Consider the following 25241-nt stretch of genomic DNA (forward strand, 5'->3'; position numbering starts at 1 on the left):
ATCTTAGGATAAGCAATATTATGCAAAGAATGGGAAAAAAAATAATGAATACCTCTCCCATTTAAATATGAGATAGGAATACAAAAAAAAATATACTTAAATTTTATTGACACCAACATCATTTACTATGCCTCTCTATACTTGCAAACAGTTTTTGCTGTTATCAAATTCATGCATCACTTCATAATTATGTTTAATGATTGCAATACATCTCAGTATATCTCAGAATCAGCACATCTGAAGGAAAGTCAATTATCTTCTGTAATAAATATCTCACTTTATTCATATTTATTTACAATATTTAAAGGAATACCAGTGAATATTCTACCAGCATGAGCTTCATAAGAAACCATAAATGTTTAAGCCATAGAACTTTGTTATTAAATCAGAAATGTCATGAACACTTTAATTTCAATCTATTATATATTCCGGCTCTATAAGATGTTTTTCTTTGTTAAACATGCACTCTAGCTTTTTGCTGAATATATTTTAAAACTGTTATTACTGAGTGGCAGGAGAAGCTTTCACTGAAAGCTCCACTATGAAGCAAAGAGTGAGGCATGTAATTCGTTAGTGAAGGCCTCATTTTACATTGTACAATTCTACATTATCTTCTCACACCACAGGGCTTCCCTTTATTCTCCATCTCATTTACCCACCCCAATTTGGCTTCGTAATGGATGCTGGGGTTGGGAGAAGAGAGGGAAATTTCATTCTAAGTGATTTTGTAATGGGGCTCAAAGTTTAACTTGATGGGTGTGTATTAATGTGTACCAAAACATATTAATATTTTCTGGTATTTGACTGTAGCCTCAGTTTTCAAGTTATTTTTAAGTGTAATCTGTTAGTAATTAGTACAGGCTACCAATTTTAGTTTCATACATGTCTGTGAAACTTCATCTTCAAAACATACTCTCAAATTCCCCTAAAATAGCCTCAAAACCTGGAAATCAGTCCACTATGGTAATTCTCAGAATGTAACCAAAAAAACCCCATGTTTGATTACACCAACATAGCAATTTGTTTTGTTTTCTGCATTCATGTCAATGTTCTCCTGGCAACTGCATGGACTAGTCCCTGGATTTTTCTTGGCAAAGGTTTTCAGAAAAGGTTTTCCCTTGCCTCTTTCTCAGAGCTGAGAGAAAGTGACTGGCCCAAGGTCACCTAGCTGACTCTGCTTAAGGCAGGACTAGAACTCATATTCTCCTGGTTTCTAGCCTAATGCCTTCACCACTACACTAAAGTGGTTCTAATGTAACACATATACAGCTAAAAATAGTTGTTTTGAACCATCTAGACTGAATAAAAACAAAATAAACTTACCCCATTTAGACTGCCTAAATCTTTCACCAAATGTTCATCAGCAGAGGCATCATAATTGATAACAGCATGTTGCTTATCCACACTACGTGACTGAAATATTTAAAAGACACAACTTCTATATTAATGTATACATCTGAAGGAGCAAAAATTAATAATTGTAATCATTACAGAAAAAGTAGATAGTTCAAACTGAATTACTATATAGCTACAAAATACACAATGCTATTATTGTGAAGAGCTGTTAAAGTGCAAGATGCCTGGAATCAACATTAAAATGAAGTATAAATGAAATTGTTCAAATAACACTACATGTTCAACTGCTTTAGCATTTGAGATTTTTGCATAATGCAAGGAGCTATTGGGTGACTATCAGAAAGTCCAGTAAAAGTGAACGACCAGACCTGGATGGGAGAGTAATACAGCTAACTGCAATCTCTCTTTCTTTTATCTTTGTATTTTCCATAGAAACCTAGAGTTATTCAAGTTATTCAAGAAAATTGCTAGAGGATAGCACTCTTTAAATAGTGATCACTAGAGGTTACAATGAAAAAGCTAACAAGAGCTCCCTCCTGTTCTCCAAACTTTGTCACTAGAGAAAAATAATATAAATAAATTTATTATGTCATCATAATTAAAAGCTAGAAATAATAAATTCTGTGAAGCAGAGAATAGTGCATATACAGTCTTTGCATTGCAGATGACTAATTCCAAACAGAAATGTAAGAATTCACTAGGTCACGGATGTCAAATTTGCCACGTCGCGTGATGTGGTGTGACGTATTGTGACTTTTTTTGCATTGTCGGAGCTGGGGTGGGCGTGGCCTCCATATGATGCAACCGGCCCATGGACCGGCAGTTGGACACCCCTGCACTAGGTGCAACAAGAGTAATAAACTTTTTTTTTAAAAAAAAAATGGCTTCAGATTCATTAATGTAACATGCTAAAGTAGCAGCAGCTATACATATACAATCTTTGAGAAAATTTATATTTTCATAAAAAAGAAATTGAATTCATATGAAAAAAACTTTTAAGTTTTCATATGAAAGAAATTACCTTTCTTATCTTCCCTGTGTGCTGTATATATGTTGTAAGCAATAAAAAATAAAGTAAATTTTAAAAGTTCTAACATTATACTTTTTGGATTGTTATAGGCTTACAAATCCCAATTATTTGGGATCAACAAAACAAGAACCCTTATTGGGATGTCACAATTAATCAGGAATAAGCAATCAAGAGTCTTCTAGATTTTTTTGAGATAAAACTTCCACATTACTCTTTTGTAATGATGATGGCTTGGATTGATGTGAATTGAATTCCAAAACATCAGACTGTTTACCCCTATGATCGTTTCTCATTAGTTTTGTCCACTCACATACAGTTGTATTTCACAGTCGTGCACATGCACAGATTGTACATTCAAAAACTCATAATTCCCATTTGTAACATTCTCTATTACATTGATACTGTTTATAGATAGAGGCTAGTAAATACCAAATGATTTGAAAAATGGACCTTATTTACAATAGCTGAGAAAAGATCATTTACCATTAAACTGTTTAGCTCTAGGACAGGGGTCCCCAACATTTCTGGGTTGGCAGCCCGATGGGAAAGGGAGGGGCAGGCATGCGGACACACGCAAATGTGGCTGCACATGCATTTTTGAAAGAAGCCAGAAGCATGCAAATGGGGATGCTAGAGCCGGTGTGAGGGGTCGTGGCGAGGCTAACGCCGGTGAAAGAGCCACAGTAAGGCTAGTACTGACGTGACACTCACTCAGCCCAGTGGCCAAGAGGCCATGGCCCATAGGATGGGGACCTCTGCTCTAGGTAATTAATTGAAGAGACCTCTCTTAAAAGATCCATCGTCTCTTCATTTTTGAGATGCACTTATCAGTGCACTTGGTGAATGAGTGCAGAATGAATATATTGAAGTAACGACTACCTCTTAATAATTTATACAAAAAATAAAATAATGTTCCTATTACACAATTCTAAAATAGCAAACTGTATAAATTTAAAACTACTTTATTCATGACAAGAGTTGAAAAACAAAGAAAATATTCTGAGCACAATGCTTGGCACCATCTTAGCCACAGCTCATATCAGGACACATTCCCTATCTCAAAATTTGTTAATACTTTCAGATCTCTTCAAATTTCTTTTCTTTCTCTTTTATCTGTTTAATTTATTTATCAATGTCCACTTTTCTTGATGTTCTCTCCTTTTTTCTGTCCCATCTCCTTCCATTATAACGTATTGTTTCATATAAATCTGGATCTCACCAGTAACTTATATGCTTGAAGCTATGCTTTGTGATCTTGGGTCATAGCTCATCAATGCCAATTTTGTAGAAACTAATTTACTGTTGTATTGTTAGTAATGACAATGGCCCTAAATAGGATAAAAATATACACAATGGACTACAAAAAACCCTTGGATATCTGATCAAAATATAACATGGAAAATAACTGCTGAACTATAAAGGACAAACAGTTCATGAGTTATTAAACTTGCTTATTACCTCTTACAGACATAGCTGGCTAGCCTGTACAATCCTTTGTAAGATTACCAGACCATGCATGCAAATCAAATATTATGTTACTAGATTATCAAATTTGCTAGCCCAATTTTAAGCTTTCCAATCTAAACTGACCTCTAGAGTTTTACAGCTAATGTTTTAGAGTAGCATTGTATACTTAACTGTCAACATGAGCTTTCGTTTAAAAGTTCTCTCAAGCCACTTATAGCATGATGAACTACTTTCTACAGCATTACAACTTTCTTAATGGTAGTCATGCAACAAACTTGATTATCTTTGTGGAATCCACCACTATGTAATGATACTTTTTAAAGCACAGCACTTTGTTTATTAATACTGAAAAAATATTTTAGAATTTTATATTTTTTCTAACTTTCTCAATTCTTCTATTTCAGGTATTTATGGGAAAAATGAAATGAGGGAGCCACAAGAAATCTTTAAATGTCTGAGCTATAAAATTTGTGTGATTCAAATTATTACTAGAGGTTAAATAGGGAAACATAAACTACTTAACAGTTCAAAATAGACTCTCCAGAAAGTAATATGAATTTAGTATATAACATCCAAGCCTCTGACATTTACTGCCTGGAGAAGAGATAAAATTACCTGCAACATCAGCTCACAGTCATCTCGTCCAACAAAAATCATTTCTCGCGGCAGTCTATGACGGGTGCCTCCACTGCTCACCAAAAACCAGGATGTTAAGCTCATTTTCTGCTTAGCTGGTAAATCCTCACAAGGTTACGTCATCCTGCAATGAGAAGGGGGGGGGGATATTTTGGTTAACCTTACATTCTAATTCCTAATGGGAATTTGTTTTTAAATTGTTTGGGAATCTTTACTCTTTCCATTGCCAGAAATTTTTATCAAAGTTTGTTTTACAGAGATTATTTTTCATAAAGAAATGTATCACTATGTTTTCCGTATGTCACATACTGTTTTTAGTCACTGCTTCTATTGCACACCCAAAAAAAAACCCCTCTTAAAACATGATTGCTTTTATGAATGAAATGGGGCGTTGACTTACCTGAACGCCTTTTCTCAGCACGGAGATGGATAATCCACGCAGTGGGTTGAGACTGCATTCCTGGCCAATCAGATCAGTCAGCCAAAGTTGCCACGCCCCGTCTTGGACCATGATCCTTTAGTCTTGACTCGAGCGCAGCCATTGACTGACAGTAAGACGTTTTGGCTCACTAAATATACCCTATTGTTCTAGTCTATAAGGGTGGGTGTGGATTATCCATCTCCGTGCTGAGAAAAGGCGTTCAGGTAAGTCAACGCCCCTTCTCCAGCACTGGAGATGGATAATCCACGCAGTGGGACATACCAAAGCCTATTGTCCCTTGGGTTGGGGAATAGACTGGTCCCATGTGCAACTTTGGTCTAGCACCTGCTGGAGAACCCTCCTACCGAAGGAGGCCTCTGCAGAGGAGTACCTGTCGATTTTGTAATGACGAATGAATGGAGAGGGCGAGGCCCAAGTGGCTGCCCTGCATACCTCTTCAATAGAAGCCTGCATGGCCCATGCTGCTGAGGTGGCAGCACTCCTTGTGGAATGGGCTGTGATATGCTTGGGGACTTGCAAGGACTCCGCCTGGTATGCCCCCGTGATGCATGCCCTAATCCACCTACCGATGGTAGAGGACGAGACCTTCCGGCCCCTAGTAGCAGGGTGGAAGGATATGAAAAGCGCTTCCGAGCGTCGGAATTCCGCTGTGCGTGAAATGTAATGTCTTAGTGCCCTGCGTACGTCCAAGGTGTGCCATTGTTGTTCCAGGGGATGAGCTGGGTTTGGACAGAAGTCTGGTAGGACTATTTCCTGTGATCTGTGAAAAAGGGAGTTGACCTTTGGAATGAATGAAGGGTCTATTCTTAGGACTACCTTGTCCCTGTGAAAATGGCACAGGTCCTTCCTCATTGAGAGAGAAGCTAACTCGGATATCCGCCGAGCTGACGTGATGGCTACCAAGAATGCTACCTTATGGGTCAGATAGCGAATGTCACATGTTTTGAGTGGTTCGAAGGGCGCTCTGGTAAGAGCTTGTAGTACTCGTGGTAGTTCCCACGATGGATACCTGTGCACGGTTGGCGGTCTGATGTTTGCAGCCCCCTTGAGGAAGGATCGTATTAAGGGATGCTTGCCCAAGGATTCACCGGGGCTGGCAGAAAGTATAGTTGAGAGGGCGGCGATTTGCCTGCGCAGTGTGTTTGGCGAGAGGTCCCTCTCTAGGCCATCTAGTAAAAATTCTAGGATCTTGGGAATTGTGATCCCTTCGAGTAACAATTCCTGTTTAGAGCACCATGATTGGAAGCTTCTCCACGTGGCCTCGTAGATACGGTTCGTGGAGGGGCGCCTTGATGCCTGTATGACCCTAATTACACCCTGTGAGCAAGCCCCCTTGGCTAAAATTGACCGTTCAAGAGCCAGACGGCTAGTTGTAGCCATTGTGGCTCTGGGTGGGAGATCTCCCCCTGCTTGAGGGAGATCCTCTCCGGAGGAATCCGCCATGGATTCGTGCGGGAGAGACTCCTCAAGTCTGCGAACCAAGGTCTCCTTGGCCAATAAGGGGCCACAAGGATTACCTCGGCCCTTTCCCGCAGAATCTTGCGTACTACCGCCGGAAGGAGAGGTAAGGGTGGAAACGCGTACAGGAGCCCCCTTGGCCATGGGCTCCGTAACGCGTCCGTCTGCTCTGCTCCCTTGGATGGGAATCGGGAGAAGAAGCGAGTTAGGTGGGCATTGGAAGGAGAGGCAAAAAGGTCCACCTGGGGAAGCCCGAAGCGGTGACAGACCTCCCTGAAGATCCTCGGGTGTAGTTGCCACTCCGAGTGATCTATTGTTGATCTGCTCAACAGATCTGCTTGGATGTTTGCCTCCCCCGATATGTGGTCGGCCTTTATGGAGGCCAGATTTTGTTCCGCCCAGGCCCCCAGTAGGAGGGCCTCGGCCGAGAGCGAGCGAGAGTGTGTGCCCCCCTGACGGTTTATGTGGGCCTTGGCTGTCACGTTGTCCGTCAGGACCAGTACGTGCCTGCCTTTTATGCTGCTGTGAAAATGCCTTAACGCTAGGTGAATAGCCCGCAGCTCGAGCCAGTTTATGTTGTGTCGGAGATCCACCGCTGACCAGCGGCCCTGTGTCCACTTGGTCCCCAAGTGGCCTCCCCAGCCGAATAAGCTCGCATCTGTTGTGACTACTACTCTGTCTGGTTCCCTGAAGGGGGACCCCCTGAGGAGAGCTGGAGATAGCCACCACCTGAGGGAGTGTCGTACTCTCAGAGGTATGCCTACCCTCTTCCGGGATGCACTGATTTGTTGTCTCTGAAACGGGAGCATGAACCATTGCAGTTCTCTTGAGTGCAGCCTTGCCCAAGGAACTATTGCTATGGTCGATATCATCTTCCCTAGCAGCTGGGAGAGGCAGACCAGCGTCACTGACTGACCGCGGCTTACCTGTTTTACGGCTTTCTTTATGCTGCTGAGGCGTTCCTGTGATAGGTACACCTTGCATTCCTTTGTGTCTATGACCGCTCCCAGGTGGAGTATTCTCGTAGTTGGGGTTAGATGGCTCTTTGGAAAGTTCACCGAGAAGCCGTGGTCCTGCAGCATTTTTATCACTAACTTTAGGTCCGCCCGAGACTGCTGGGCGGACGATGACTGGATTAGAATATCGTCCAGGTAGCACTGGACTCTGACTGGTACGTTTCTTAGTTGTGCTGCCAGAACCGCCAGAATCTTGGTGAACACCCTGGGCGCTGATGACAGGCCGAATGGAAGTGCCCTGTATTGAAAATGGTGCCCCCTGTAGGCAAACCGTAGAAAGCGGCGGTGAGCCAGAGAGATAGGGATGTGCAAGTATGCCTCCGTGAGGTCGATCGATGCCAGAAAATCCCCTTTCCTTACGCTTCCAAGGATGGAGCGTAGTGTCTGCATTTTGAATTTGCGGTATTTTATGTAGAAATTTAGCCTTTTCAAATCCAAAACGGCTCTCCAACCCCCCGAGGGTTTTGGGACCACGAAGAGGATAGAATAAAACCCCTGGTCTCTCTGGTTCATAGGCACCGGCTCTACGGCCCGTATGTTTAGAAGGTGCTGAACGGCCTCGTTCATGAGCCTTCTCTTTGTTGGGTTTGTGGGACAGGGGCACGGGCGGAAGCGGTTCGGGGGCTTTGAGAGAAATTCTAGAGATAGACCATGACGTATGGTGTTCCTGACCCATACGTCCGTGGTGGTCTCTTCCCACTGGGGAGCAAACCCTGCTAGTCTGCCCCCTATGGGAAGGTCTGGGCGGGAGTCATCTGGTACGGCGGAAGGGGCGGTTGTTCCCCCGAAAGGGCCATCTTCCCTGTGTTTGCCTATGTCTTGTGTTCTGTCTGTCCCCCTGTCTTTCCCTATCCTGTCTAGCTTGGAAGGGTTGGGAATTTTGAAAGTAGTTGACCCTGGCTTCCGTACGAAAGGATTGTTTCCTTCCCCAGGAGCCGGGTCTCTTGTCCTGCCTTTTAAGCATGTGTTTAAGGACCTTGCGCTTGTCCTTGTTCTCTGTCAGGTATGGCGTTAGTGCCTCACCAAACAGCTTTGCCCCTTGGTACGGAGCCGAAGCCAATTTCCACTTGGATTTGGTATCCGCCTGCCAGTTCTTTAGCCAGAGGATGCGCCTGCTCGTGTTGTTTGCCGCCATTGCCTTGGCTGAAAACTTGGTCGCTAAAAGTGTTGCGTCCGACGCATATTCCGTGGCCGCTACCATTTTGCTGAGTTCCTGATGAGTGCGTATATCTTCCATGGGAACCCGGCCCTGTAGCTCACGGAGCCAACAAAGTGTGGCTCTGGTGAAAAAGGACGCGGAGGTAGACGCCCTGGTAGCCCAAGCTATTGCCTGGTGCGTTCTCCTGTAGTTGGACTCACTCTTTCGGTCCTCGGCTTTAAGAGCCTCAGCAAAATCTCCTGATATGGCCGTGTCCGATATCAGGGGACCTATGGGTTCGTCCACCACCGGCACCTCCAATGTTCCCTCTAGCTCCCTTGCTACGTTAAATAGCTTCCTCTCCGCATTGCTAGGAAGCGGTAGGGAGGTTGGCGCTGCCCACTGTTTCCTTATTGTGTTTAGGAACATGGTCGGGCATGGTATGCGGTGTTGAGTGGTTACCTTTTCGGCGAACGTCGGCTCAGCCTCCGTGTCAACTGTGACAGGCTCCGCTGGTGTCCCATGCCCCAGATGGGCTGTGGCCTCAGCCTTGCGCAGAATAGTAACAAAAAGAGAAGGGTTAAACAGGCCGCTGAAGGACGGCCCTTGAGGTGAGGTGTCCTCCTCCTCCTCAGACATTTGAATCCCTTGTGACGTACCTGGCTGGTCCAGGTAAGCTTCCTCAGAGACCGACGAGTCTGAGACGGAGGAGAGGTCCTGATGGTCCTCCGTTTCCTCCCGATGCCTCGTTCTAAGTCCTAGAGACTTGGCTTTTGAAGTTTGAGCCCTGGCCTCAAATGCACGGTCCACTGCCTGTGCTATTAGGGTAGCTAGCAGATCCCCCGTCAATGCAGGAGGAGTGACCATTGCCTGCGACCCTGCAGGTGCTGTGGTTAGCATGGTCCTCGGGGTTTCCTGTAACCTCCGTGGGGAGGGGGATCGGGAGAGCGATGAGAATTCGCCTATCCCACCCTCTGTTTGGGACTGTGATGAGCTCCCTAATGACCAAATGGCCCGTGGGGATGAAGGGAGACCCAGCGGTAGATCAGGACCTATTCCCCCATTCTGCCTATTTTCAATTCTGGCCCTTTTCTGGGCTCTGTCGAACTCTTTTTCTAGGGCTTGGTGTCTTCTGATTGCCTGTTTGTCAGCCTTCTTTGATGACTTCCTTGCAGCCTTTCTAGGGGCTGCAGAGGATTCCGAATCCTCTGAAGCAGGTGCTCCAGAGGATGAAGGCGGGGCTCCAGTGGAGGGAATGATTGCTTCCTCCATTCTCCACTAACGCTGGGCCGCGATAGGGGGGACCCAGGTAGTAGGAGAGCTCCAACTTTGAGTAAGGACAGGCGCACTACTGGGGGCGTCTGGAACTCAGGAGCAGACTCTGCCAAATTGTCAGAGTTAGTCACTGTGCACGGATAAGAACAGGCACGCTAATGGGAATGCCTGGAACCCGGCTTGACTATGGTGGGTAAGGACAGGCACGCGACTGGGGATGCCTGGGACCCACCACTAAATCCAGAGGCGTACGGGCCACTAATGGGGGACCCGAAGTCTGGAAGGAGCCAAAGGCAACTAAACACAGTTAGTTATGAAAGGTTCTTATTTACTTTAGGTAGAAGACACCAAGTCCTGGAACCAGTAGCTATGTGTCTGATTTGAATGTCTCTGAATGAATAATAGATGCTTTAGTACCCCAGTACTGCTTGCCTATTAATTCACTCCAGCGGCTGAACCTAGCTTTCTTAAGGAACTTTAACTCCCCTGTTTGGACAAAAAATATGGCCGCCGCTGCCAGGAAACTACTGCGCATGTGTTAACAAGGCTGCCTATGCCACGTGCGGTTGTAACAAAGAGCTGCGCGTGCTTCCAGCTGTGCAGACAATGGCGCCTCGTTTAAAAAATCCTGAGCAGCCTGGAGTGAAAAGACTGCTCCTTCGCACGCCAGCTGTTTCCCTTAATCAATCTCCCTCCCAGCATGCGTCCCCTTTGTCCTCCGCTTCCCTCGCTAACTGCTTGCCTTTCTGTCTTTTTTTTGTTTGTTTGTTTGTTTTAAACGCGAGGGGTTGCCCGAGCCTCCCCGTTTGTTTAAGGCGGCTGCCGGCTGCTGGAAGGTGGCTGGGGTTGGTTAGGGAGGGGAGTTAGGGATTTCCCCCTTTTAAGTGGGGGTGGTTTCCCCTGTAGGAATCTGACTTCCTGAGTTTTACAATTTAGCAAGGAAATTTTTGAGTGGTCAATTAAATTGAATTAAATTATCTCTAATTAACTTTTAAACTAAGCAATTTCAGCTACTAGAAAAAAATCCCCCCTAATGGAAAGGAACTATACCTGCCCAGGAGCCAAAAGTTGTAGATGTCTCTGCATGGCCAGATCAGTCAAGACTAAAGGATCATGGTCCAAGACGGGGCGTGGCAACTTTGGCTGACTGATCTGATTGGCCAGGAATGCAGTCTCAACCCACTGCGTGGATTATCCATCTCCAGTGCTGGAGAAAATGAATGTTATTTTCCCCTTCATCCAGACTGCAAAAGTGACGCCATCCTAAGAACTTCTTCATATAAAGAATTAATGTTTCAAGAGAAAACAATCAGTCCTGGTGTATATTTTCAGTGCCTAGAGAGAAGGCTGCTTGGCTTTTCCATGCGAAGATATCTTAAAAGGCTAGCCTTCTATGCATTTTGTGCTCCTGAAACTCAGTTCATGGATGATTCCTTTAAAAATGGAATATTAAATAAACAACTATTTTAAAACTATCTAAATTTGCTAGTATTTATTCACAGAATTTATGTTCATAAAGTTATTGGGATCGTTGCATTATCAGCATCCTTTATTGTTTACCATCTTGATTTGAAATAATTTTAATGGTGTTTACCATATACATTTGAATTGGCTTATCAGAGCACTGTAAACCACCATAGCTTTTTCTGATTTAGTTTTATACAAATGAAAACAAAAAATACATATGGGAGAAATTAGAAATGTATAAGTCTTTGCATACATGAAAACCCATTATGCTATTCACTATCAGGATAAATAACATTATGCAAAGTGCCAAAACTAATCAAAAATGAGATTTTAATGAGATTTAAAAAAGTAAAGGAAGAAGCATGGCCAAATCTATTTATACCTAATCATTTAATCACTATAAAGCTCCTTGCATACTTATTTATTTATAGAGAATTTTGAGTAGCTTATGCCTGGACTGAAATGTGTGTTTCAGCAGCAACACCAGGTTGGATCCAGACTTAGGACATGTATGTTACAAGCAGTAGCATCGTGGTATCTAGCAATGTACACGCTAAGAAGAGGTAAAAGAAAGGGAGTTGAGAAAGGATGGGAAGAATGGGTGGGTGGATTTCATATGCATGGCAGTGGAGGCAGTAACAGTGGATCACTAATGGAAGGTAAGGGAAAAGGTGGTGTAGGAAGATCATGGGGAGGACTGGGCAAGCCAACAAGATACATGACCAAAACAGAAGGAACCACACTACTGAAAAGAGATAAAGAAAAGACAGGCACAAAACGCTGGGGAGGGATTGTGAACCAGGAGCAGGAAGACATATAGACCTTGTAGGGATGAAGGAGAGGAGCTCCAGCTTTGCCCTAGCCATTCTCTAAAACCCCCTAAATTTGCTTCAGCCAGAAAAAGACAAGGAATTCTGGGGGTTTTTTTTTGGGCTGGACTGCGATCCCACTTAGAGTGGCCCAGCCAAACCTCCAAGCCTTGTTTGTTCTGTGCATGGAACAGAACATGTTTTCCATTTCATGCATACCTCTGCTGTCCTTGCAAACCTTCTCATCTCTCTACTTTTCAGGATCCCAATTCAACCCAACCATCATTTTCTTAGAATGTCACTCTTCATATAGTATATCTGTTTTGTAATTCATTCCTGATTGTCTTTCAATTAACAAACCACCTCAATGTACTTATTTTGTACTTTTTGCTCATTTTTGTATTCAGTCCAAATTCATTAAGGATACATACATTCTTGGCCCCTTTGTTTCTTGTTTAATCACACATTCTTCTTAAATATCCCACCAACACTGCATTAAACTAACTTTTGGCTTCTTTTGATATTCCCAACTCTCACTTCTATATGCCAAAGCACACAACCATGGTTACTTCTTTTAATAAATGCTAATTCCTTGCAAAATGCCACATGCTATCTACTACATTTTTACCACTATTATGACTCTTTTCATTTTCCCCTCTGCAATAAACCTACTATGAAAGAATGGCCATGGAGAAAAAAAATCGACCCTCTTCAATGGAAAGGGGATCATTTCTTATAGAGAAACAAGGCACTTTAGCAGCAGCTTGTTACTTATTAGACTCAAATAATGAATAGGGAAAGACAGAAGATAAAAAGCTGAAGAGAGAAAAAAAATCTAGAAAGAAGAAAACCAGGTGGGATGGAGTGGAGAGAAGTATGTATAGGCTTTGTACAATGCTGAAGAACTTCTCTATACAGGGAAAGGGAGAAATACTGAAAGTAGCTGCAGATTGCAGAAAGGCTTGATAGTGACAGATGCCATTCCACACTGGGAGAAAAAGAAAACTCAGAGAGAGATAGTGCCAAGGAAGCCCAAAGGCTGCCCTGTGAAACCAGCTAAGCTCTTAGAGAGGGGCCAAACCAAGAAGAAAGGGAGGGAAGGAAAAGTGGTTTCTGTTCCACCACTTTGGTGTGCCAAGTAAATAATATAGTAGAGACTCATGAAGCTTAACAGAAGAGCCTTCAAGAGGTCTGAGAGGCTTAGCTGATTGTAGTACAACTACAGTGAGAGAGAGGAGAGAGGAGAGAGAGAGAGAGGGAGGGAGACAGTAGAGAGAGGGGGAGAGGAAAGGGAGAGAGGGAGAGAGGGAGGGAGGGAGGGAGGGAGGGAGGGAGGGAGGGAGGGAGGGAGGGAGAGAGAGAGAGAGAGAGAGAGAGAGAGAGAGAGAGAGAGAGAGAGAGAGAAGCAAGCAGTGGAGTTGGGAAAGTACAGTGGAATATGGGAGAAGCCTCATGGGAGAGAAGAAGCAGAGTCAAGAAGATGTGGTCAGAAGCCTCAGTAAAGCCCAAAGAAGTTGTATGGTAGCATCCGGAAGCAGCTTAAAGGAGTCTGAATGCATACCTTTGTTGCAGCTAGAATCATGACTAGGGCCTAATTACGATCCTGAGCATGAGACAGCTTTAAGCAGCACAATAATAGTGTTCTTTGAATTTGAGGGCTTCTACTTGTTTAAGACAGATAATTCTGAAAAATCCAATTTTAGTAAAGCTTACACATCAGCTTGAACACAGCAAAGTTAGAAGATGCCAATCATATTTGTTGCTTATTTTCTTAACCTTGAAATTAACTAGCTATCTCAGGCAAGCAGAAGACATCTCAATTGCTGTCTGTCAAAATATTCTCACAAAAGGAAGCTGAAATCATGCTGTTTTCCCCTAATCAGTTAGCAATCCATTAAAAATTCTGTTAATAAATTGAATGCATTTTTCTCTTTTGATCAGGCATTTTACATGAGGTATCTGTGGTACTACTGTATCACTCAGAATTTAATTATTTAGAATAAATTTAATCATAGGTCATTAAACTGTGTAGTGCTTGACATTTTCACAATTTTCTAAAACTTATTTCAAACTCTGACAACATTTGGTAAATACTTTGACAACATTTCAAATATATTGACAATTCAACTGAGAAACCAGTTTTTAATTTATTTTAGATTATGAACTTTTGCCTCACAAAAAGGAATCAGGCTGATAAAATTCTTCCCTTTTATTTCCAATTTTAAAGAAACCACAATTTCTTAGTATGTTTGAAATGTGATCAGCAAAAAGAGTACAATTTCCCCATCACATTTTTTTTGTCTGATTTCATTTTACAGGAGTTACAACCAATTGTTCAGCACTCTTCAAGGTTACAAGGCCACTGAACAAAGGGACTTTCAACCTGCCCTTGAAGTTTGGGCCATTGCAGCACTTCCAGTCATGTAAATAAAATCTGGCCCTTGCAACTAGCTCACACATATAACCAGGTGCAGCATCCCTCGTGAGTTACTGCTGACCTTGTCTGCCAGCTTCCCATAAGCAAAGTCAAAGAGGAAGCTGTCATGGGGAAGGGTCACAAAATGCTTAGGAAATCTCCCCCACCCCAGCTTTTCTTTGCTCTTGCACACTGAACCCTCCTTCCCCTTTCACTAGTTTGCACCTGCCTGCACCCTCTTCCCCTCCCCGCCTCTTGGCATTCATACACATATACCTGCACTCTCTTTCCTCAGCCTCCCTGCACTTGCATGGAGGATCCTGCACCTTCTTCCACCAGTCTTCCTGTGCTCATACACACATAACCACACACACTTTCCACAACCTCCCTGCATTTACACACATCCCCTACCTTCCTCCCTTTCAAATATTTGGACAATGCAAGTATTTCTAGGAAGGCAGAAACACAGATTCTACACCCCCACTGATTTCATGACCACATTATCAAACTTGTATGTAGAGTCCAAATGTTTATAAAGCACCTCTACTCAACATTAGATGCAGATATAACCTGCTTAAAGGAATGTATTATTGAGAATTTTCACAAAGGGTTTATCTGCTTTTTTCTTTTCCGCCACTTTTTGTCAAAAAAGGCTTATCTCTATAGATAGTCCCTGATTATTTATTCTTGAATTCCCTTGCAATTAGAGATTGCAACTCTTTTCATATCATTTCTGTACTCCTAGAACAATTGCAGTTTTTACCAATTTTCTACTAAACTCAACCTTTATAGGTTTATAATCTTTAAAGTCTGATTTGTAGGAAAGAGCGGTACAAATAGTCTTTGATTTGTTGGTATTAGAAGTTTATTTATTTATTTATTTATGAGACTTATATACCGCTTTAAGTGCAAGCACTCTCTAAGCGGTGTACACCAGTAAGCAATGTAAGCAATGTAAGCAAAGTTTGAATATACAAGAATGTTTTGCAGATTGCCAAACATCTTGTTGGTCTTTAAAGGTTTTGTAATATTATATATGGTTTACTGACTGATCTCTTGTTAATTAATTTAGAATTTGGCTGATTTCATCTGCCTTTCAGAACAATCAAACTTGAACTGTTCTTCAATGCCTCAATAGCAATAGATTCTACAGCAAAATATATACATGGCTATATTTCTGCTACCATATCTCCTCTGAAGAAATCCATTTTGTCTTGGGAAGCAGCCTACATTATCAGAGGCATAAAAGCTTCTTATTTTTGGATTTTCCCAGTTTTGGGGAAAACTTTGCAACTGTGGCTATAGCCATCTATCACTATGTGTATAGATGTTACTTCAAATGGGATTTCAAAGCCTAACAAATGTTTCTTAAGTAAACATTCAGGTCTCAACCCATCCATATCCTGCCTGCCCTTTGTTGTACTAGTTAATGTCACCGCTTTCACCTAGAATTTGTGTTTCTTCAATTTGCTCAATGGGTTACAGGTTACCAACTACATTGTGCATTCTTTAACACATTTGACTGCTACTGGCCAAATGAAACAAATACTTTTAACAAGGAACTTCTAGCCATTAAAAAGGCTTTCCAGGCTTGGTTCCACTTCTTCAAGGGAATGAGTTATCTTGTAAAATCTAAAACTGATCCTTGCTCACTTCTCACAAGTTTCCTAAGGCCAAGTCAGGCTGTCACTTTTTTCCTCATTTTGACTTTTTACACTCCCTGAATGTAGAATTTATAGCCTGATTTCTTATTATACAAATCAGAGCAATCCTTACTTTATCACCCTCTCCCAATCTCCAATCTCCACAGAGAAAACTTTGGGGGTCCTCTAACAATTTGTTTACCAGGTGAGAGACTATGAAGCTAGAAAGAGGACTTCCTTCTTAACTGAATGAATTGGCTCAGCAACAGTAGCATCCACATGTGCAGACTAGGATGGATGATCCTGGGGATACCTTTCTTTTTTTTCATTTCCCTTTTTTTAGGAGCGGGGAGAGTGGTACTATAAAGACTGGCGAAGTATTCCCTTTTCCTAAAAGGAAGACATTTTCAACTCTGATAGATGGCAACAGAATTTCCTTAAAGCAACCCATATTTTTTTAATTGGGGGAGGGGCTCATGACATGGTAGCCATCGTAATTTTTGACATCTCATCATGTCATATTCATTGCATTGTCAAGCCCCAAAACAGCAAATCTACGGTCTGCTACAGTTCTCTCAATCTTACAAAAGCCTTGAGATGAAGTTTTCCTGGATCATAAAACTGATTTGCCACTTATTAAGAATAATTCAGGAGTTTCAGGTAATTAAGCATGTTTAAAGAATAATGAGATCACATCAAGATTTCCAATAATAGCTGTCATTGTAAGGAATTCTCTACCATGTCTCTATATAACCCACTAAGACCCTGGATGTCAAGTTCATTAGACTATTTTCTACAATAGCACAAATCAATACTTCAGCTTTTTAACTGCAACTTCCAGCCTCACTAAAGATAAGGTGACCAACTTTTTTATAATGAAAAGGAGGACACAAATAAATTGAAGAAAAAAATATCGTAAAAGATGTCCCGGCCCATGGAAGGTCAACCGCCCGCTGCAGCCCCGCCCACAGCCTCCCTGCTGTGTAGAGCGGGCTCCGTGGCTCCTAAAGCACCAGCCGCGCCGGCTCCAGAAGCAGCCTGTCAACACACCCCGCCTACAGCCACCCCGTCAGCACCACTGCCCACCCTGCGCAGCCCCGTGTAGATAGGGCCCCGCGGTTCCCACAGCACGGGGGGCAGCCGGCCGCTGCCACCCCTCACACCCCCGCCCTCAGCACCCCTGCCGCCCCTGCCTCTTGTGCCCACAGCCATTATTGCCCTAGAAGAGCCGAAGATCAAGAGAAACTTACTGCTCCAGTCTCCTCCAGGTATCTTCAGAACTAACTAGGAGATGGTGTAGTTGGGTAGCAGGGAGGGGTGCAAAGTTCCTGCCAATTCACCTTCGCTGCAGACAACTTGCATGTACAAAGTTTTTCAGCCGGGTGTTTTGGTGCGCTCAGCAGCAATTCCTATTGGCTTTCGAAAGCCAATAGGGAGAATAGCACAGCTCATGCAAAAGTTGAAAAAAAAACTCATCAAAAAAAGATGTCGGAACGCCATTCTGAGCGTTCTGTGAGAAAAAAAAAGCCCTGCAGATTAGTCTTCAAATATCAAAAAGGAGGATATGTAGGAGGACACTTTTTGAGGGAGGACAGAACTTACAAAAGGAGGACCGTCCTCCTTTGGTCACCTTACTAAAGATATACAGCAGTCAGTTTACCATTTTTGCTTTCTGTTTTGGAACATTCTAGCTTCTTATTATGGACTGTGGCTACAACACTCCCTCCAATACTAGCTGGGAAGATGAGTTGAAATTCAGTACATTCTAAGAGGGGATAACTTAAGTATTTGATTTATTGGAATGGTTAAATAAACAAGAGGTAGCAGATAATGCATATGGGTCTTGCCTTTTACCATTTCATCTGTAAACCCAAGCTGGCTATCTTGTTGCACAACAGAACTTTGGCAGCTGCAGAGAGCTTGCAGTAGAAGCAGGACTTAGTAGAAAGGGATAAGACACGGATCAATGACTGAAGGAGTCTGCAAAGACAAACTTGTCCATTGACTCTTTACCCTTTGAAGTGGAAGATATTAAATTTCCCCAAAGAGACAGACAGATTCTGTAAGTTTCAGCTGAAGAACAGAATTCAGCTATTGTTTTAGCACAGAGACTACTTTCAGCAGGTTTTTGGAAATTTACAGCACAGAAAAAGTAAGACTGTAAGCTACAGAGACTGAGGGGGAGCAGAAGTATCAATTATTCCTGTTGCTCTGACCCACAAACAATAGGCTCCTAATGCCATGGAGATGAGAGTAATGGGGAGAAAATCTACTATACTAAGTTAGGGAGTAGGATGGTGATGATTCTGATCCTTGTAGACACAGAGAATGGATGGAGTAAATAATGAAGAGGATGTTAGGATGGGAATTGGAAATATAAGTTTCTCAGGCTAGAGATGTCATTTATGCCAACAACCAACAGACACTTAGCTTCAAAGCCAAATGCAGGGCAAAAAGTCTACTGAATTATGGAAAGAGTAGAAGGAAGAAGGTAGAATCTATACTATAGTGATTATAAAAATACTGCTGTCCCTGCATTTGATAAAGAATTATTATCTAATCTGTGTGTCTGAGAGCTTTAAATGAAATATGAATTTAGAGTCAAGCTTAATCAAATGCCTGGAAATTCTGCCAATGAACCTGGCAGATTTCCCCTTTTCAGGGAGGCATGTGTTGGATTTCTCTTTGCTATTGGTCAAGAACAAATTCTTAGCCATAAGATGGAAGAAATTCATTTATAAATCTTATAGCTGTAAAAAAAAATCCTTGAAATGTATAAGCTCAAATATATTCAAGAATGTAACTAGGTCAAAATTAATAAATCAGAATGTTGAGCACATAATAACTGAGAGGATAGAAAGTGAAAATAACTGCATAAAGCTGTATCCAGTATTTACTATATCTAGAACATAGCTGCTTTAAATTGAATTCCCCCACCCAATAAAAAATTGGAGCGAGCAAGTTTACTACTTGAGTTGGGGGAAACAACTGGCAGAATTATGACATCTGTAATGTAGATAAGCATTTTACATTCCTCCTATGGTGAAATAGCTGTCTAAACTAGAAAAGCATATACAGTATGAAGTTCAATTCATATTTATTTGGAACTATGTGCTGTGAGTTTAATACCACCTACTAAATTCTTTGTCATCAGTAATGATTGCATTTTTAAAATTTAATAAGAAAAAAATTGGCTCAGCTTCTCTGAGAACCAGATTAGACTAAAAATACAATTTCAACTCCATTTAAATAGTAAAGACTTAACACTTACACACTTTGAACAAAGGTGCAATGAATTTCAATGTTCTGTGAGAGCGCAGCATTGACACCTCAAAAATGTAAGACTTCTAAATTATATTGCAAGGTACGAATGAACATATATTCTGCTTTTTATTTTTGAATACATATTCAAAATTACCCTTCTCTTTCATAGTGCTGCTTGTGATTGAATATACATGAAAATGCAGAGCTGTAAATCAAATGAAGTTAACCTTTAAATTGAAAAATACCTGACAGGCTATATACTGTGGCAATAACCTCATTCAGTGTATCAATAACAGGAGACACCAAGAAAAGAACTTTCATGAATCTTACTAGAGTTTCTTAACAAGACTTTAAGAGGCCAAAGATACTCCATTTCAGATGGTCCACTTTGTAAGGACCTTAATGAATACTCTGAAATCCTAAATTGTAACCAGACTGCAATTGCTTTAAAGAGACTGATTTGTATTTATTTGAAATTCCATATGTGATTGATTTCTTTTTTTCTTTAGATGTACTTCTACAGTTGATATCATTAATTCTTAGACTATGCTCATTTGTTTAGACTATGTTGATTAATACTTAACTGGCAACAGTAGAACTCAGATTTATAGTAAAACTAAAGTGGGTCCTGAAGGACCAACATATACCAATCCCTGCCCTATAAGGCTCAAAGAAGGAGGAGGAGTTTGTGGTAGCAGACAACTTTTGTAAAAGGGTCCTTCATTACCAGAACTCAGCCACAGCATAATGTTCAATAACATTAACGCAATGCATATTTTCTATGAATTATAAAATAATTCATTTATTAATTTAATTTGTAGGCCAACCATATATTTTAAGCAGGGCTACTAGATCTGGGATGCCAAAATCTGGATGACTGCTGATGGGAACAAAGTGTCTCTCTTTGCTCCCATCTATTGAACATCTGGATTTTTACAGCTGAGATCTGGTAGTCCTATTTTACTTTTTAAGTTTTGTTCTGAAATTTCATTGACAGTTTTAAGATTCTTCTGATAACGTCTATCTTAGTCTTTGCTTTTAACTGATTAAATGATCATTTTCATATGGTATTTATTTATATGGTCTTTTAATATTTTCAACTTGAATGTCAGTCTGGCAATTACTGGCCAGAAACCAAAAATATTTTTGCAAATATAAATGTATGAATTTAACAATATTTAGTAGCTGCCCTAATCCATAGACTCATTCTGAAAGAAATAGCAATAGCACTTAGACTTATATACTGCTTCACAGTGCTTTACAGCCCTCTCTAAGCAATTTACAGAGTCAGCATATTGCCAACAATCTGGCGACAGCGGAAGGATGGAAGGCTGAGTCAACCTTGAGCTGGTGAGAATCGAACTGCCGAACTGTTGGCAGCCGGTAGTCAGTAGAAATAGCCTGCAGTACTTCATTCTAACCACTGTGCCAGTAAGGAAACAAATGTTATCATTTTAGATCAGTGGTTCTCAACCTGTGGGTCAGGACCCCATTTGGGGTCAAACGACCATTTCACAGGGGTCACCAAACAACGCATTCCGCCATTTTTTTCCCCTTTTCCTTAGCTGTGCTATCCCTTTTATTCTATTGGCTTTTGAAAGCCAATAGAATAGACTCTCTTGAATAGAGTCTAATTCTATTGGCTTTCAAAAGCCAATAGGAATTGTCCAGGCTGTCTCTGCCCTGCTGAGCCCGCCAAAAGTCTCATTCTGCAAACGGTGCTGCATCAGTTGAGTAGTCCTCGATTTACGACCAGTTGAGTAGTCCTCGACTTACGACCAGTTGGGGGGTCGCGGCATTAAAAAGGTTGAGAACCACTGTTTTAGATGCTATATTGTTTAGTGCTGGTTTACAGAGAAAAATATGTCGCAAACAGAGATGCAACAGATGAAAAATTCTCAGTACTAGATTTATGACCCATAATCAGAATTCTGTAATTCTGATTCCAATTAAAAATAAAGGATATTACCCTGTTTAGAATAGTCTACAGATACTCTGCCAATGTTTGAGTTAAATATCGATGTGAACAATTCAAATCCTAATTTGAATTGCTAATCTACGAAACATATTGTCATGTCAGCAATTATTGTGTCACTGATTAAGAAAAAGTGATCAAATTGCAGTTCCTATAGAGCCTGCTGGTCTAGAACACAGGTGTCAAACTCGCCATGTCACGTGACGTGTCGTGACATATCATGACTTTTTTCGCATTCCCAGAGCTGTGGTGGGCGCAGCTTCCGCATGATGCAACCAGCCCGCAGGCCAGCAGTTTGACAGCCCTGGTCTAGAAGAATAGGATCCCAGAAGTCGTATCTATTTTGCTTGATTTTTCAGCAGAGGTGAGGCTGAGCTTGGCAAGCAGACCAGAATACAACAATAAGCTCTTACTTACCATGCTTCACTATCTCTCAGTCATTACTGAAATCAGGGTATAGTTCCTCTTCTAAAGCCTAATGCACTTTGTAGGCATTCATGTAGGTAACCTTTTTATTTCCAGTTTTTTTTATAGAATAATTAGGGACAAAGGTTTGTGCTTCATTTAAGATATTCACTGCAGTGCAATCATGCAAAGATGTTTCAGGTCCAGTCAGCAGCAAGCTGTTCTGCTTACTGCTAGATCAGTGGTTCTCAACCTTCCTAATGCCGTGACCCTTTAATACAGTTCCTCATGTTATGGTGACCCCCAACCATAAAATTATTTTCGTTGCTACTTCATAACTGTAATTTTGCTACTGTTATGAATCGCAATGTAAATATCTGATATGCAGGATGTATTCAAAGTTACAATGGCATTGAAAAAGTGACTTATGACTATTTTTCACACTTATGACCGTTGCACCATCCCCAGGGTCATGTGATTTACATTTCGATGCTTGGCAACTGATTCATATTTATGATGGTCACATTTTTCCATGGTCATGTGATCGCCTTTTGCAACCTTCTGACAAGCAACGCTAATGGGAGAAATTTAACTTAAGATTCACTTAACAACCATGTTACTAATTTAATCTCTCTCTTCCTTTCTCTCTCCCTCTCTCTCTGTCTCATTCTTTCTTTCTCTCTCTCCCTCTCTCCCTCTCTTCCCCCATTTCTCTCTCCCTCTCTCCCTCTCCCTTTCTTTCTCCCCCTTTCTCTCTCCCTTTTTTTTCTCTCTCTCCCTCTGTCTCCCTTTCTTTCTCTCTCCCTTTCTCCCTCTCCTCTTTCTCTCCCTCTTTCTCTCTCTCCCTGTCACACTCTCTTTCTCTCTCTCCCTCTCTCTTTCTCTCTCTCTCTCTCTATTTCTCTTTCCCTCTTTCTCTCCCTCTCTCTATTTCTCTCTCTCTCAAAGATCCTTAAAATCTTTAAAAGTTATCCTTGGGTGGAAGACTTTTTCTTTTACAGATGGGGTGGGTTGGCAGACAAGTACTCCAAAAAGAAAAAGGAAAAAAAGTGCGAATAGGCGTCCAGTAGCTAGCTTGAAGTTTGAACAACTTCTCTCCTCTTCTAGGAGGAGCAAAAGACATCCAGCACTGCAACCAGGCACCCTGGACTGGCCATTCCAGGGCTTCCTGCACCGGCTGACTTAATTGTCTGCAACCTCCTGTTGTTGCTTGGGGGGGGGGGGGAAGGGACACAGGTGGGAAAGATTCCTTCTTTCTCATCCGAGGAGGGAAGTTATGTTGGACCATCAACTCTGTGTCAAGCCCTGTGGGCCCGACATTTGTGGGCAGGGGGAATTCCCCTGCCGAGCCGTCACCTCCCCATTGCCCTCCACGCCAGCTGGCTCTGTCGCCAGACCTCCCAACTGACAAGCACACATTTGGGTTGTCGCCAGCTGATGGGCGTAGAAGATCGACGCCGCAGCGGCCTCCCAGCCATCCACTTCTTCGGCTGGAGCAATTGCCAGGATTTGCATGGTCACCGGCAGCGGGGAGCGCGTCAGCGGCCATTGGGGACCGCGCCAGTGGTTCTGTGCCATGGAGGCTTGAGGCATGGGACACGGAGCGGCGCGGTGCCGTGGAAAGTGGCAGGACAGGGGGGAGGGGTTACTTGCATCCTGCTGGCTGAACTCTGGAAGCCTGCCTGAATGAAGAATTTTAGGGGGAGTTGAAAGTGAGACAGTTCCTAAAACCATTGGAAATATGTGTTTTCCGATGGTCTTAGGCAACCTCTGTGAAAGGGTCGTTCGACCCCCAAAGAGGTCGCGATCCACAGGTTGAGAACCGCTGTGCTAGATCCTATCTTCCCTTGTTCTGTGCTGTTGTTTCCTTAATCACAGACTGGATTCACATACTATGTTATACAAAAATAGTTTGCCAATTAGAATTGCTTATAAACATAATTCTGCATACTAAATAAAAACCACGCAAATCACTGAGTGACTTAGCATGTACAATTCCTGCCTGGCTCTGCCTATATAGTTACTTGCAGGAAACTACAACTACCTTTAACCTGTTCTGTAAGCTAACCAACGTTTTATGAAACCTGGTCCCTTCCCCATAATTTTGACTCTAATTTTTTGATCAGTAACTGTAACTCTGGGCTAGTTCCTACAATCTCTCTGCTAGCCTGAAAACAGTGTGTGAGAATATGTCATAGCTGTTCTAGGTTTTAAAGAAATAATTTAGTGCTATGTTTACAGAACACAAAAAGAAAAAAGAAATCCTGGGGAAAAAGGCTCCAGCTTCCAGCACCATCTTCATTTATAGGAATACCTTCAGGTTCTCACCTATCTATAGACATTCTTAGAAATAGGAATGAAAATTGGCTTATTTGGATAATAATAAATGATAGATTACATTTCTTATTCTATTGCAAGCATTGTTGATTTGACTACACAAATGCAGCCTACCATATACCATGGAAAGCAGAAATAGAGACATAAGTTCAACTCATGTGAATATAGTAAAGGTAACCATGCAACTAAAAATCAATGCTCTCTGGGCATAAGTGAATCAAAAGTGAATGCGAGCATTGTTGCTGTTTACATTAAATTAATGTTAAGCCATGACACTGAAACACACTCTAAATATTAGCCAAACATTCTTCTACCAGGCTGAAAGATGAGAAAAAGATAATATCTTTTGGGGAAAATGCACCAACTGTAGAAGTTAAGCAACTTGTAGAGGAAGAATTATGTGTACTAGGGATTTACTATTTAATATAAAGATTAAATAGAATTATGGAATATCTTGATTGGATGTAACTTTGCTATGTCATAGCACAGCTTAAGCACCAACTTGACCAAGAAGTGACAAAACTTTTTATGACAGCTGAGTCATTGTAGAGATCAAAGTAAAAAGGACCTGAGATAACTCAGTTATTCAAATAACTGAGGTCACTTATGTGTTTATCAAGCTACGTAAGAGATGGTGTGCATAATGATGTTAAAATATTCCCTCTTTATTCTGTCACCAACTGCAATTTATTAAAGTAACATAGCTGTTTCATGAGACAGAAAGGAATAAAAGCTGATTCATTCAAGCAGATATAACAAATGTAATTCTGCAAGTATTACTGAAAATGAATCCTTCCTGAGTACTTTTAAGATTTATCCATTCAGAGAATTTAGAGATAAAAATATCAGTTCATTACTATCTTTCCTTGTTCTGTGCTGTTGTTTCCTTAATCACAGACTGCATTCACATACTAAGTTATACAAAAATAGTTTGCCAATTAGAATTGCTTATAAACATAAATCTGCATACTAAATCAAAACCACGCAAATCACTGAGTGACTTCACATGTAAAATTCTAAATTTTCTATGGGCCTCATGTCACTCACTCGACTAAGAATATATTGGGGGGGGGGAATTCTTGGAAATCAGGTTTCATGGGAAATCAT

The 25241-nt window shown here is 41.7% G+C and overlaps 1 protein-coding gene across 9 annotated transcripts in view; it reads right to left on the bottom strand.

The window, feature by feature from the left end:
- Positions 1 to 25241, bottom strand: part of CEP170 (centrosomal protein 170) — a 98399-nt gene that overhangs the window by 66236 nt on the left and 6922 nt on the right. For all 9 annotated transcript variants that reach the window (XM_039366456.1, XM_039366455.1, XM_039366462.1 and 6 more), the window contains exons 2-3: positions 4469 to 4613; positions 1324 to 1413 (exon numbers count right to left, since the gene is read on the bottom strand). In XM_039366456.1, the coding sequence (XP_039222390.1) occupies positions 1324 to 1413; positions 4469 to 4573 (195 nt within the window). In that variant the 5' untranslated portion in view covers positions 4574 to 4613. The remainder of the gene's footprint in view (positions 1 to 1323; positions 1414 to 4468; positions 4614 to 25241) is intronic.

Source organism: Crotalus tigris, unplaced genomic scaffold, assembly GCF_016545835.1.
Source record: "Crotalus tigris isolate CLP2741 ecotype Arizona unplaced genomic scaffold, ASM1654583v1 scf7180000020324.788712, whole genome shotgun sequence".
Classification (NCBI taxonomy): Eukaryota; Metazoa; Chordata; class Lepidosauria; order Squamata; family Viperidae; genus Crotalus; species Crotalus tigris.